We start from the raw sequence: 15,939 nt of genomic DNA, 5'->3' as shown, positions 1-15,939 counted from the left end.
ACACAACGTATCAGTCAGCACTTTTGCTTATACCGTCCCGAGAAGAGGAGTATTAAGGAAAAACGCTGGCGAGTAAACGGCGTATGTAGGGATTTTAATTAAAGTTCAATGACCATATATTTTCAAAGGCTGTCACTGGAAACCTAGATTAAAATTTTACATTCTTAAACCTCATAATTTAGGTAAAAAAGCTGATCACAGAATCCTTTTCAAAGTGGGAGATTTACTCTGAAGGCATTAGACTTCTGCAAGGTACGTGATCAAAGTTGCACATGTGGAAGAAAATGTATGTGTAATAGAAAAGTCTTTGCTTGTTCAGGGGGAGATAATGTGATGGCTGTAAGGAATGCAAACAGTCTCTCAACTTGTGCCTGCAATAAACTTTCTGTGTTGCATTTCTGATCTTTTAGGCTCAGAAGGAACTTTTTCAAAGTGAAGACCTGTTTGTGTAAGGTTAAGGCAGACAGAACAATGTTTGTTCCAGATGTCATACCTAACTGGAGTTTATTTCATTCTGTGTCTCCCTGCCTCGTCCGAGTGTGATTCATGCCTAAATTAATCCGTCACATGGAGCTCATCATCAATAAGTCACTTGTGTTTGTGTTGCGCTGTGTTTTGCTGCATAGCATGCGAAGGTTCAAGAGGCGGATGTGGAAACCTAGTCATGTCCCATTGTCTCTAGCCACAACACAGGATGTGGTGGACTGTACACACACACACACAAACAAATAAGGAACAAGCACAAACACCGAAACTGGACAGGCAGGACATAGGTGACCTCATCCATGTGGGACTAAACCAATAGGCAAAATATCCCTCGTTCTATTCAGTCCACCACTGAGGACATTATTTGTATAGCCCCAGGAGCTGCTTCCTGCTGCTCATGGTAAATGTCAAAACTCATCATTGCTGAATGAGAGTTTGCTGCACAATTTACTTGTCTGCAGTCTCCCAGTGTTTTTAATCTCTTGAATAAAGGTGCTGTGTGTTTATTTAGCTAGTGTGTTTCCGTTCTCTGCCTTTGTTGCAGCAGCCATTTAGCACCGTAGGTAGTATTTCTATTTCTCTATTTATTGAGGTTCATTCAAATCCTCCCCTGCACCCTTTTCTTTCTCATCTACTCCCATCTTCTTTCATCTGCTCTCTGTCCCCTTCTCCTCTTCTTCTCTGTCCATTCCTCCATCTGTCTGCTGTCTCTGTTTAGATATCTGTTTGTGTATGTGGCTTAACCTCTCTGAGCATGTAGACGTTACATATGCCCTGTTCTTTCTCTAATTGGTTCTCTGTATTCATGTGGGGATGCAGAACGAGGCAGGGAGACTGCAGGCAAAGCTGACTCCTAATAAATGTCAGTCCACGGGCGGGTTACGGATGGACAGCTCACTGATGGGCTGTTTATAACAAGACGTCACTTAATGCAAGGCAAGACAGGAGATGAGGCGAAGTTACAGAGATAAAGAAAAAAGCATACATCAAGAAAGGGTAGTGTTTCTTGCCAGTGAGAGATGGGGGAAAGATGAAAGCGGGACAGGGAGGCAGAAATTACCTCAACAGGAAGAAGGAGACGGAGCAAAACCTCACCTCATGCTACTGCAATCTGAGGGCAGTGATTGTGAAACCACATGGCATGTGTGACAGGAAGGAGGTCACGTACTAGCAGTGATGTATCTCTGTGAGTCTGCAAACTTGTGATTTGTGTGTGCGACGCTTTCTAACTGGGTTTACCACAGGAGATGTTCAAAGCTCAGCTGATACCAACTTGGCTGCCAGTTATTTGGAACAATAATAACCTGCGTCAGAACTACTTAGCTGACAATAACAGCTAAAAGTACATTTTAGGTAGTTAAATTAAATATATTCCTAGTTAAAACACATTAAGTAAATATTTAGAACATGCAAATGTGTTGGCAGGTCCTGGCAATTGTGACATCACCCATTTGTTATTCAGATAACTTTTTAAAGCATTTAGCTGAGCGCTTTTGAAACTAGTCATGACGAGTAAGTGGTAGAGGTGACTAAGAAACTGAGGGACACTGCATGCCCGCGTGGTAGCAACTTGTCAATCTGCAGGTAGACCAACCCTAAAGTTGCTTCATTTTTATCTGACTTGTTGGAGTGCACAGCAGTTTTAAACTCCTGTAGTTTCACATTCAGAGCGTCGGCAGTGCAGTTTTTCATAGGGGAGATGCTTCATTTCTATGTGCTAGAAGGACTCTCGGTGTATTAACTGCACATTTCACAGTTTTATTGTTTTATTAGTTGCATCCCAATTCTTGTATACTTGAAGTAGTTTAAAAGAAACAATCACAATAATAACCAACATAGCAGACTGAGTATAAAGATATGCGCATTAGTGGAACAGTGGTGTGGCAGTTAGGATTGTCATGGCCCAGTAAGAGGGGTCCTGGGTTCAAATCTACCAGCTCCAACTCTGTGTGCAGTTTACATGCTCTCCTAATAATCTCTGGTGATTCTAAATGGACCGTAAATGTGAATGCGAGCATGAATGGTTGTCTGTCTCTTTGGTGACCAGTCCAGGCTGCACCCCACCCCATGACAGCTGGGATAGATCCAGCCTCTCAGAAACCTTGATAAGCGAAAGAAAATGGATAGATGGAGAACAGAGTGTGCATTTGTAAGGGGGTAGACAGAAGAGATGAAAATGAGGCATCACATGAAAGCAGATGATTTTTTTCCCATGTTACTAAAACACCACAGTCTTTGTGCTTAAACAAGCAGTTTTGATAAAAAAGAAAGACTTGAAGTAGATGCTTACTTGAAAGAGGTTGCCTACAGAGGTGATTGTCATTTGCTTTCAAGTTTTGGCCCCAGAGTGACTGCTTTTCATGTCCAGTTTAATTTATAATTTCTAAACTATGAGTTTAGGCTTTACTGCCCCACTCAAAACTAGAATTAGTTTTAGTGCCACCTGAGCCAACGTTTTGAAGTTGGGTAAGAATTTCCTGGTGGAAGTGGGCAGAAATTCGCTCGACTTTCTGAACACAGGACTTCCCAATCTTTCAAGCCGATGTTTCATCAGGAGGAAATTCAGGGAGCAGCTGCTCCAAGACCTTGACGTAGGATTCTACAGTGTGATGCGTGGTGTTACGATAAGAACAAAAAACCAGATCACTGACAGTTGTGAGCGTTGTTCGTGTGAATTATTTAATTTGGTATCGTCTGGTTAACTCGCTAACTGTTGTAACACGGTGGCAAACTTAGATAGATAGAGATAGAGGCTACCCATTAATCAAGAACAATGAACAGACAGCTTAACTGGAACCACTTAGCAGGTGTCCTTCATCAGAAATTAATGGCCACTGACATATTCACCCAGACCAACACGGAAAATATTAATTATTTATTTGTATCATTGCAGCAACCGCTTTTAAATAATAAATGGCCTAATATAACATCCAGAGGGTAATTGATGTGTTAGTGTACATGCAAACAAACGGTGCTTTTTATAGCATTTTAACATAAAAGCAACTCTTCTAAGTTACTTCCTCCTAAATATGTATATGGTTATTGTTTGTGTTATTGGGTGGGTGAGCTTTTGTACCCATGCATGCTTGTGTATATATGTCCCCACGAGCCTATAATATATGTGTTATGTTTTGTTTGTTGTCGTGGGGGCTAGTTAGAGATGTGTGTGTCCTGGTGTGCTTTCAGGAATCCTACCCGCTGGGCTTAGAACCTGCTGCTTCCTCTTGTCTTCATACCAAAACAAGAGCTACAGTTTGTTTATTGTGTTGCCTTCTTTATTTATCTTTTTATTGTCGTCAAAGTTCCCACTGTCTCCCCTGACGTGCACTCCACTCTTCTATGCTTTTAGTTACTCCCCGTGGTTTTCAGAGTTTAGAGAAAATGAGGGTTTTATCAAAAGGACAGTTGGAAAAGGAAGAAAATATTAAGAGGGATAAAGTCAGTGGGCCAGTTTATTGCTCGATGCTTTTTTTTTTTCTTCTTTTTTTTTCCAAATCAAAGAAATTAGAAAGTCTGAGTGACGTGTCGGCCCCATTACATGTTTTCAGAAGGCCCCTGACTTACCGTTTGCAGGATGGGTTTTCCATCATGTCATCTATTGTATGTCATAAGTCTGACAGAGCTTTGGAAAATAACTTTTCTTCTCTGTGTATTTGTGTGGGGAGTGCACGTGTACGCGCATATCTGCTCGTGCCCGTTTCTGTTATAAATACCAGAGGTGATTGACAGTTTCTAGTGTTTGGCTTTGACAGCTCTTATTTGTTGCACTCAACGGGCTTTTGGTGAATGGCTGACGTTTTGAGGTTCCATGTCTGTCACTGTGTGATGGCTACAGGGCAGTGTTGTAGAGTGGATACCAGTTAATGGTTGCCCCTCTTTCAGCATTTATGCACAGAGCATATGTGGCTCCTATAGACTGCTTTTTCTCAATGGCTATGGTCTCAATGGGTCATGGGAAGATTAAACATGGTTAATTATTGAGCTGGTGATTTCTGTTTTTTACATTTCTGAACATAAGAGCTATTGTGTACTGTTACACTGTATGTTTTTAAAAGAAAGATTTAATGTTACTGAAAATGTGCTTTTCACATTTCTATTATTATTTGTGCATTTTACTACTACAATATAAAATAAAAAAGTTAAAATAATACCAGTATTTCAGTGTTTTCGACTCACTTTTCTGGCAATCAGATATTTAAAACGAAAGTTAGATCACAGCACTGAAGAGCACTGAACTACTCTGATCTTTGCCTAATGGTGGTGTATGTGAGGACAAAAATGTCAGACACTGACGGCTCAGGGAGATGAAACAATCTTTAACCTTGTCGCCCTTTTTGCAAGTAATAGCAAAACAAAAAAGCAGGTAATTGTCTTGTGGTTTTGCAGAGATAGGATGTCATACTTTATTGAAGTTCTATGTAGGTAGCACTTTTGTTAATGCAAAAATAGTGCAAATGTTGGATGCTAGGATAGGATAATTCTATAATCTGTAACCTGTGGGCAGTTTTCAGTTCACTGGGTGGAGTTCTTGAGTAGAAACATCTTTGTATTAATTACGTCTTGTAATCAGTAGTGACCATTTACTTGCAAATCATGCTTTACCCCATAAAACCTTCTGAATACTAATACCATGTATTGTGCCTGTCCACTAACTGGCTGAGGGAATACCCAGCAACATGCCTTAATTTGAGAAATGCTGGCTCTAATAGATCATGACATTTTGGAAGTTTTAAGGGTCAGTAGTCACCATTTTGTAATTGTCTTATTATGGCACCCTGTGCTTGTTCCGAAAATGTAGTTACAGCACATGTTAGATTTATGATACATTACATTTTGTTTGATTGGTGTGCCATAATGAGTTTAAAGCTCCCCAGCACAGTATAATGCTTAAACAAATTAGTTTTTCTCCTCAGCTGCAACTTTGACCTGTCTCTGATTTTCCCACCTGAGTTCTTCATCCAGCAAGGTGAATCAGGTGGCTGCAATCTAGGCAAATTTCAGAAGTGTTGATGAGATAGACACATTGACAGAAGCACTCGTGGCATGAAACAGGATGTAGCACACCTGTGGCTGTGCTGCAAACAACAAAAATGTTTGAGAGGTTTAAAGACTGTTTTGTCAGCACACCTGCCAGTATTTGAGTTGTTAGTGACAGACAGCTTTGCGCCTTTACAACCATGTACATGGAAACACATGCGCCACCAAACAAACCAAAAGCACTCTTATATATAAATAAACTAGGCTCACACTTGATTTTGACTTTGTTTTTTTGCTGTGATGCAACAGATGTGTTTTGATTGTTAATTTGGATATTAAAGGAAGTTTTAGTATGCAACTTTATTAAGTACATCAACAATGATGAGATTCCAGCGTATTTGATGTAATTGCTGTTTTCTCCTAAACGCCACTCAGTCTTTATGCCACAGTTTTATCACCTGTCTGCATGCACAGTGAAAGACGAGCGTATCCTCTTTCAGTAACTCCTGCTGATCACCCTTCAGCAAGATGACAGAAAGAAACAGAGACGCCAGGTAGAGCTTGTGAAATTTGGCTTGCACGAACACAGAGAAGCAGACACGTTTGCAGTGATGCGTGCACTTTAGGCTAACTGACAAACAGGGGTGTACAGAGGACTTACTGTAAACTGGCTACAGAGAGTTGTCAAGCATAAAGACAACTTGGAGCCACAAGAATAAGATAAACCAACGCTCATTCCATTGTTGCTCCTTTTTGTTTTTTTTGTTAATGCTCTGTATGTTCAGTGAAGCCAAGCTGAAACAAAGAACATATGTGTATTTTAAAATACCGTATAGCAACCAGGAAAGGGAAGGGTGTATTTGTAACCACCCGCCAAAGCACAGCTTGTATTGTTTTCACCATGTGTGTCTGTGTGTCATCTCGACAAAGTCTGGCCCTGGAGGGGCAAAGAAGGACAAAGAGGGTTTTGAGCACTTTGGCAGATGTTTTTATGTCGGTCTGTCCAGATAGTTTGTCAACACAATAACAGCGCTAGTTATGCAAAGCCCAAATTTTACAGCTGTGGTTTCAAATGAAGTTAAAGTCTGAAGATGGATCTGGTCTGAGATATGAGTACTGAGTAAAGCCCCGAGCACTCAGGCCTAGTGACGGGTTGGCAACCAATGGTCGCTAGGGAAAAATGTGTATTCCAACACACCAACCGCAAATGGAAAATAAGCTAGCAAATGAAAATTTTTATTTTGGTCATTTAGCAATTACCGGACATCGCAAGGATTTCGGGTTGCTACTAGGTCACTATCTAAACCTGGGTGACTGGGGCTTAACTTGGTATGAACTACTTCCACTGCGAGTGCCTGCCAGTCTGCAAACATGCTGGTTATAAGTCGTTTAACTGGAGGAGGTGAAGACGGGACTATTGCTGTTACCAATGCATACCTAATCCAATAGTAATTTTTAATATCAATTCGTTTTATTGAGTACCTACATTTTTTTTCACAGCCTTGTGGGACAGGCAACGATCCCATGGTCATCTTACCTTAGGTCAAACACACTGAAACTGAAGAAAAGACCAGCAAATTAACAGAAAAAAAAGAAGTGATTTAGAGGAGTCAACACTGAGCTGGAGCAGCTGCCTGTAACTACAGTATTATCTGAATAAAGCAATAAGAACACACATTAACGTGCATATTTTCCCCCTCACAGTACCGATGAATCCTCCACTTCTTTTAAGTGTGTCTCAGTGTAATCTTTCACATATTTCAGTTTCTGCCATTTACAGAGTGTCTGTAGCATCATTACCTTCCCTAATTTCCGCTGTGTATTGCAAGGTTTTTCCAACATTGTTCTATTTGCGGGTGTTTTCTTACGCTGTGTCAGTTTTCGCCGGCGGTCATAGGTTCTGTCCAATAATATGACGCGAGACTGGAGTAAAAGACATCCATGGATTGGCACTTTATTAAAGAAGGAGCATGATAACAGCAAAACACTAACCACAACTAAACAAAATGGCTTCCTTTTATACTCTACCTTTTCCAGGTGAGCATCCGGAATAGCCCAAGTATGGGGGTTAACTAATCAAAATGAACACATAACCCTCCACACAAACAAACATACAATAACATTAAAGCACATCACAAACATATACATATTTCCAACACATACTATAAACAAACCAATAACATAAGCTTCACCCATTTCTATCTAAATTAAAACCCTCTTTATCCATACTCCCTAACCTGGCACACTGGTCTGCCCCAAGAGCTCTTAAACAGGTCATTGAGCCGCTTTCACTCTTTTGCTCCACATCCTGCAAGAAGCAACTAGGACAGGTGAGTACCTTTACAAGTTCTCATTTCGCATATGTTTAGGTTATTGATAAATGATTAACTGCAAGCAGCTCTAACTTTGGCTCTTCTCCGACACAGGTAGGATGGCCAGTCCCACTGTCTCTTTTCTGTTACAAGCTGTCAATTTAATCGTATGTCAAATAACCTAATAAAAGACTCCATAAGAACTAATGTGTTTTCTTTATTACCCCATTTTAAATTCCCAATCCAACAATTTATTATTAACAATACCAACCAGGTAATGGAACCCCTGGTCTCCATTACACGCTGCAATGTGTTTGACCTCTCAAGGCCGCTGTAGCTTTTTAAAATTTTTTAAAATCATTTTATGTATATTAAAATATAATATTTTCCACAGCAGTTGAGGTCCAAGAGCTGGTGTCACAGCTGGTGTATTCCCATCAAAAGATGGTCACTAATTACAAGTGTGTGTGTGTGTGTGTGTGTGTGTGTGTGTGTGTGTGTGTGTGTGTGTGGTGAGAATAGGGCCTGGAAAATCCAACAGCTTAACCTCCTGCATAATCCATCTCCCTTTCTATCTATCTATTTGTCTTTCAGAATAGAGATTTCTTTGTCTGGAAAAGTCAACAGAGTCTGCCGATTGAACAAACTTTGAAAGAGCTCATAGTCACAGAAAACTTGTAATGCAGCAAAGTCATAGAGATTGTACCGTATCCTCTTACTGCAGAGCTCTTCAGCTGGTGAAATTAGAGCAACTCTTTCTTTCTTGTGTCGTATTAAAGGAACCAGAAAGGCAGGTTAATAACACTTTTATTCAAAGTTTTTCATTAAAACTTTTGCATCACATTTGTTTTGGTTGAGATGAACTGCAAAACATTTTTTCGTGCTAAATATTTCAACTTTAATGCTCTCAAAATCTGTCAGAATCAGTGGCTTCAAAACTTCTTAAATCATTTATGTCAGTTGCCATAAACATGTGGGACATATCAAGGCCTAAAAATATTTTATTACTCTTTACAGTTTGTGTAAATACCAAGAGGATGAGTCTTTTCTTTTTAATTTTTCACAACCTTCATGTTTTTCTTTCTGCTAATTAAGACCTCTCATGAATGTGACATCATTTCTGGAAGATATGCCAAGTTTCATGTTAAAAACCTTCCACATGGGTATCTGGGTGCCCCAGAGGGAAAACGCTTATCTGGGGAAATGCTTTTTCCCAGATAGTGTCATGTCTATGGCACAGCTGGTTGCTTCTACACACACAGAGACAGAGGCAGGCTGAGAAGTTACAGAAAGTAATCACGTGATGATCGCTGCACCAGAATTAAAAAAATAACTCGTGAATTCATCTTGCAGAAAAATTTAAGGGTCTGTGTTCACAGGCACTGGAATCTCTAATGACCTTGTTTGTTTAGGGGCTTTTTTTGAAAACAGCTTGTTTTTAGAAGGTTAAAAAGTATTTTGTTCAGTAGATCAAAATAATTAGGTTAGTCACAGTTAGGATTAGTTTCACCTCAGACATGACAGGACAGTGTTTGTATTGTAAATGCCGCCACTTCTTGAGAAGTGATACAGACGAGCGCAGTCGTATTTCACAACTATTTTCAGCTGAAACTGTCGTGAGCGCAGCAGCAAAACAAAGCTGTACAGTGAGCATGTTTTTGCACAGAGGACTGTGAGTGCTGTCAACCCTGAACTTCACAGAATGTGCCTTGAAAATAGACACACAAACACAAAAAAACTGCTGTTCTGAGAACCTAACTTTAAATTTGCAAACAATCTTCCAAAAATGCGAGAGTACAAACCCTTCTCACTCACACTCGAGGTTATGGTCAATTAACCTGTACGGGCACAGGGACGGCACGCAGACTCCACGCAGAAAGGCTCTCAATCAAACACGAAAATTGTTTTGCTGTGAGGTGACAGTGTTCACCGCGGCACCACTGCGATGCCCCTTCACACGGCCACACATATCATTTAACTATTCTGCAGAAGATTGATTGTCACTTGTATTCAACACTTGAGTCTGATTTGCTTCACATCGTGTCTGTCTGGTATCGACCCTGCCATGCATATTTTAAGATTGCTTCACCCAGCAGACAGCTGACAAAGTGCCCGCTTTGAGTCTCTATCGCTCTCCGTGAAATTATCCACAGCTGTGTTTTTATATCTGGTTTGCAAATTTCTGGATTTAAGTAATAGAAGAGGTTTTTTTTGTTTGTCACAAAGAACCTTCTCTTAGATAATCACAATTCTTTTGCCCTTTAAGATACTATTCTGTCTTTGAGACTCTTCACTTTGTCCTCTACTCTTTCAGTATGCTGCTCATTTCTCCCATCCTCTCTTTTTTTGTCATTCTATTTTACTTTCATGTTGTACTCACTCTCCCGTTCCTTATTCCCATCATGCCCTTCTTTGTTTTATATTTGTCAGAAGTAAGAAATCCAGTTTTTGTGTAGCACTCAGGAAAGAAAAAAATCACTCCTTTGACAAGTGTTTCAAATCCAAGCTTTACTTTATTGTACTGGAGCAAATAATTTATGAAGAGTGCGTTTTTGCGTCCTCCTAGCCCCATTCCAATGAACTCGTGTGAATTAAAAGCCGCTACTGCTCCATGTTGTCCACCACAGTCTCTTTAAAATTGTTAGAACTGGCCACAGTAACAACTTGATGAGATAAAAGCACCATTTGTTGAAAGTGTCGTTTTCTTTATCAATTGGAACACACTCAAGAATACAACAAACCTCTTTAAGCTGAATAACACGAAATTGCTCTGTTCTCAACGTCAGTGCTGCAGTTACCCGTTGTTCGTCTAGATGACAGTAGATGATTGCCCCTCTGAGCTTCAGGAGGAGTAGTGTTTTTCCATTTCATATTTATTTAAAGGGGAAATTCTTGTTTAAAATGCTTCAGTTTGGGTTTAGGTTTTAGGTCATGGTCAAATTTTGTTGTGTTCCTCGGAGTAATGTCTCAGATCAGAAATACTAAGATCTGTAAAATAAAATATGACAAGCCAAAAAAAACCCCAAAAAACTCAGAAGGCCAAGAGTAAACAGGTTGTACGAGAACAAGACAAGATTCACACTCATGACTCTCTGAGGTCATAAAGAAAACACACCTGTCATACAAATATGCCGATATTTATTTGACCTGATTGTGACACTCGATGGAAAGTCAATGGACCAGTAAAGTCGGGTCACCCTAAGAAGTTTATCTAAGGTTCATCCAGACCTGCACTATGAATCACAAATGTCATGCTGGTGGAAAAAGAGATGAATTCCAACATCTAATTTTGAAATATTTCAGTGTATTTGTGAAAGATTTAAAGATTTGGTGTTTGCAGCTCTGGATACAAAGTCAGGGGATGACTGGAGCTACTAGGTTTCCTCACCTAGGTGCAACAAATGTATGTGGCAAGTTCATAGAAATCCATCTCTGAAAACTATATACACTCACCAGCCACTTCATTAGGTACACTTGGGCAACTGGTTCTTATATATTTCTACTCGAGGACTCAAAGCTCTTTATACAACATACCCCATTCATGCATTCATATAAGCCCTTTTTGTGCTTAAGTGCTTTCTGTCTAACATTTGCACACATTCACAGTATCATGCCCAAGGATATTTAGCATGCAGACTGGAGCAGCCAGGGAACGAAACACCGACCTTCCGATTAGTAGATGACCTGCTCTGCCTCCTGAGCAACAGCCACAGTTTATTCTTAATACAAATAGCTTATATCTAATCCAGCATCAGAAGGGGAAAACGGTAAAAGAAAAATTTTCAGTGAGTGGCAGATCTCTCAGAGAAAGGGTTGTATTGCCGAAGAGGAACAGAGAAAAATGGCTATACTTCTTCGAGCTGATATAACTCAGATAACCACTTGTTGCAAAACAAAGTAGGGGAAAGAGCATCTCTGAATACAACAGTTGAACCTTGAAGCAAATGGGCTATAGCAGCAACTAGAGCTCGTTTGCTTCAAGGGTGCCATTGTTGTCAGCTAAGAAATGGAAATTGTTATACAGTTCACCTAGGCTCGCCAAAACTGACCAGTAGAAGGTTGGAAAAACAGTGTGTGGTCTTATGAGCCTTTATTTCTGCTGGGGTAGGGTCAGAATCTGCCAAAAACAGCAACAACCAAAGCATGCATCCATCCTGCTCTGTACCTGCAGTTTGGCCAGGTGTTAGTGTAATGATGTAGGGGATATTTCCTCGGCACACTTTGGGCCCTTTAGTACCAACCGAGCATCGTTTAAACACCACAGCCTACCTGACTGCTGTTTCTGATCATGTCCCTTCATGACCACAGTGTACCCATTTTCTGATGGCTGCTGCCAGCAGGATAAGGTGTCATGTCACAAAGCTTCAAAATCATTTTAAACTGGTTTCGTGTACATGACAGTGAGTTTGCTGTATTCAAATAGCCCCCATAGTCATCAGATGTCAGAAGAGCGCCTGTGAGATGTGATGGAATGAGAGATTTGCATCATAGATGTGAAGCTGACAAATCTGCAGCAACTGTGTGATGCTATCATGTCCATATGGACTAAAATCTCTGAGGAATGTTTCCAGTACCTGTAAGAATTAAGGCAGTCCTGGGGATGAAAGGCATATATAAAAAATGGAATAACGAAAATAATAATAATCACAACAGAATTTTAACCCAATTTTTGTGCAATAAAAAATTTGGTGAATCTGGTGGATGTTTGGGGTCCAGTTTTTAAAGCTGCCAATTAGACAGGTTGTCTACCACGATTTAAAAGTAAAAGTTCAAGTGAACACAGCCAGAATATCAGTAACCATTTATTACATAATGATGTTACATTGACATTACAGTCAGTTTCCTCGTTAATGGTACCTTTTTTTCCCTTCTAAATAACATTTCCTATAATGTGCATCCATTTAATATCTCACTGTCTTTGTTTCTCTGCTATCGAACAACACATCCAGATTGGAGAAACTGACATAACATTGTTATTACTGATAGCACTGAAGGCCAGAGCTGTGGAAATCATGTGCATGTTGTAATTTTGCTTCAAGTGTCCAGAGACTAAAGAATTAACAGGGTGTCCTCATGGTGAGTTATGCTGTAATCCCCAAAGAGTCTTTATCCTCTGTGACTTTGTTGACTCATCTTGAGAATTGTACAAGTGACATTGTTGAGAGCTTTTAGCACTGAGAGAAGAAAAGTTTGTCCTACATTTCAAGGATATATTTCAAGGAGTTTTGTTGATTTATTTTATGACTTTATAGGTCATTTATTTGCTAATTTACGCCTTTGCTTGTTCATTCTCCCTCGTGCTTTGGGTTTCCCTCAGTGTCTAGCCTATATACGGTTTAACATGTAGTGCATATGGAACACCAGATGCAAGTGATTCTGTGATTATGTTAATGGGTTTATCCTGTTTTCTGTTTTTTAGCACTACGACAGATGAAACGTTTATGTATATCTGTGTGCGTGCGTGCGCCTACTTTAGGGCTGTACAGGGCTGTGATGACAAGGATGATGCATCCTATCCCCATTAGTGTTAGCCCAGATCTGTCAGAGCCTTGTTGGGTTACTGCCTGGCAAAATCTCAACCCTGAGGAACAATTTGATGGGCCAAACACACACTCACATACACATACACATTTAGGAATGCGTTTTCCAAGATAACACACACACACACACACACAGCAGTCTTTTGAAAATCTTATCAGAACACAGTGTCAGTCTCACATGAAGACACCGAGCGTTACTGCGGTTTGTTGTACGCTTTTTCTCATAGGTTAGTTTTGATCACAGTCACACACATACAACCGTCATTTTGGCTGTCCCTTGTCTTACCTCTGTCAGAAAACAATAGGCAGCTCAGCCAGCTGACAAGTGTTTATTTCTGCTTTTCCACCAAGTCTCCTGGTGCTGCTGTGACCCGAGCACACTTAAAGACTGTTAACCGAGATAAGTTATTATGCAGCACAGGAGTCTGCTCATTATAATAGTGTTTGCCACAGTGGAGATCAATGGGAGGGAGTTGCGTGAATTGAGGCTGATTAATGCTACTGGAAGCAAAACGTGTTCATCATTCAACTAATTTCACTGCATGCACAATTTTTTCCTTCAAATCAAATCATTTCCTAACGGCAACTGTCTTTCCTCTGAGAAATGATTTATCACCTCGTAGATCTTCTTTGATGTGCATCTTCTTTTCATTTTATCTCGCTCAGTAACAACACTTTATTTAGTTGTTTCAGTACCTGCTGGGCTGTCCTTGCAGCGCTCCCTCAGCTGTAGCTAAATTCAAGGCTGTCCTACATTTTCCTTGTGTTGTGAAGCTGCTGTCGAGTGGGAGCTTTGACAAGAGATAACAGCCCTCTGTTCTCTCTTTTATGGACTTTTAATGTAGCTTCTAATTAATATCTCTGTCATTAATTTACCATGACACATGGCCTCCCTCCACCCACCCAACCAGCCAGCCAGTTAGCTTCAAGCCCCCAAGCTCCGTTTAGTCTCCAAGCACCGAACTGCTGGGAGTGGAGCTTTAGATGGGAGTGTACAATCAGAAAACCCACATTTAGTTTTACTGCCTTTCAGCATGAACTTATTTAATTCCTTTTTTTCCCCTTCATGTCTATCTCGTTCATTCTGTCTTTTCCCTCCTGTCTGCTATCCTTCTTGGATCAGAGTTTGGTACATTTAGGGTAACATCAATAAATGCACTTTAGTTGGCTACAAAACTGCTGTTCTCATTTTCTCTGTGATGGGTGTTGATAAAGTGTCTCCCCATTACGCCCGCTCACATAGGTGGATTATCGTTGAGTCTGAGTTTCTGATGGGATAATGATGACGATGATGATGATGGTAGTTCAGTGATGGTTGCCCTTGGTTCTGTATAGTTTTCTACAGAGTCTGCAGAGAAAAAAGGCTCCAGTGTTAACCTAAGAATTAGCACATAAAGTAATAAACTTTATGAAACTAAAGGCAAACTTGGACTGTTCATGTATCTTAGTTTCATATTCCAGCTTCACAGATGAAAAATGCATCATTTAATGTATAAAAAAACAAAAGCTCCTCTAACTTTCGTGATCCATCATTAACATGACTTCACTCCTGAGTCTATAACAGGAGCCAGAGGCATTGTTAGACATAAAGATCTACTGTGGCACAGGCTCCCCATTACTCAAATCACACATTTCTTTCTTGAATGTCTGCAGTGTGCTAACCTCACGTCAGTGTGCTGTATGAGCTTCCCCTGGGTGACCCGCTGTTTGTGACATTACACTACACCTGTCTGCTGGTAAAAGCAAAAATGTAGACAAATGAATCGAAATGTTTTTAGCTCTAAAAGTCACACCATGCATATGCAAATGTTTCTTGAACAGGACTAATTTCATTAAACTATCACATGATTGCATTCATGGTGTTTCAAATCTATATTACTTGATATTTTTTGTTTTATGAAATGGAAAAAAAAAAACATTGTTAAAGAATAAACTGAAAAAAGAGTATTTGCTTTATTTAATTCTAATATAGAAAGCGGATGATGGTTTATATGCTTGACAGTGTAGAAGAAGCAGTGTCCTGTATTATTGAGTCGTGTGTAGTTTTGTACTACGGTTGGTGACACGGTTTTAAAGTAAGCCAACAGAATGGAGACAGTGATGGGTTTTCCCTGTGCAAGATGGTGGACAGCTTTTTTTCTTCTGTGTATTTTTAAACAACTGATGGATAAGACTTAAAAGATGGTGCATACTGGTCAGAGACCAGTAATAATTGATGAAGGCTTTTATAGAAAGCGCAAGAAGCCAGCTCGAGAAATCTGCGTCATGCCTCTTACCTATGTGCTTTCATCGCCGCTGCTTCTCCTCATCGCTGCTGCTTTTGTATATTTCTGAAGTTTTCTTACTTTTTCGATTGTTTCCTCCCATAAATGTCATGCCTCTCTGCTTGTCTCTAACCTCGTTTCTCTCTCTGTCTCTCCAGGTTCAGGAAAATGTCTTCGTGGAGTTTAACCACCAGCAACTGCTTGATTTGTACAACAAGGTTTGTTTCATTATGTTTCGTGTGTGTGTCCGTGCCACTTTCATGCCACATCATCTTCGTGTTTTTGTGCCAAGTATCCATGTTGCATTTTGCACTCCTTCATACTTCGATCTTTTTAAATATCTCTTTCAGACTTCCTCTC

At 40.1% G+C, this 15,939-nt stretch overlaps 1 protein-coding gene across 1 annotated transcript in view; it reads left to right on the top strand.

Annotated features, from left to right (window-relative positions):
• The window catches only part of commd10 (COMM domain containing 10), a 73,186-nt gene that overhangs the window by 56,786 nt on the left and 461 nt on the right, over positions 1-15,939 (top strand). The window contains exon 6 of the mRNA XM_085368467.1: positions 15,738-15,797. Within this exon, the coding sequence (XP_085224593.1) occupies positions 15,738-15,797 (60 nt within the window). The remainder of the gene's footprint in view (positions 1-15,737; positions 15,798-15,939) is intronic.

The sequence above is a fragment of the Diplotaxodon limnothrissa genome, linkage group LG12 (assembly GCF_057381915.1).
Source record: "Diplotaxodon limnothrissa isolate DT_005_m linkage group LG12, D_limnothrissa_male_GT1.1, whole genome shotgun sequence".
In the NCBI taxonomy this organism is placed as follows: domain Eukaryota; kingdom Metazoa; phylum Chordata; class Actinopteri; order Cichliformes; family Cichlidae; genus Diplotaxodon; species Diplotaxodon limnothrissa.
This window is presented reverse-complemented; position numbering and strand designations above follow the sequence as displayed.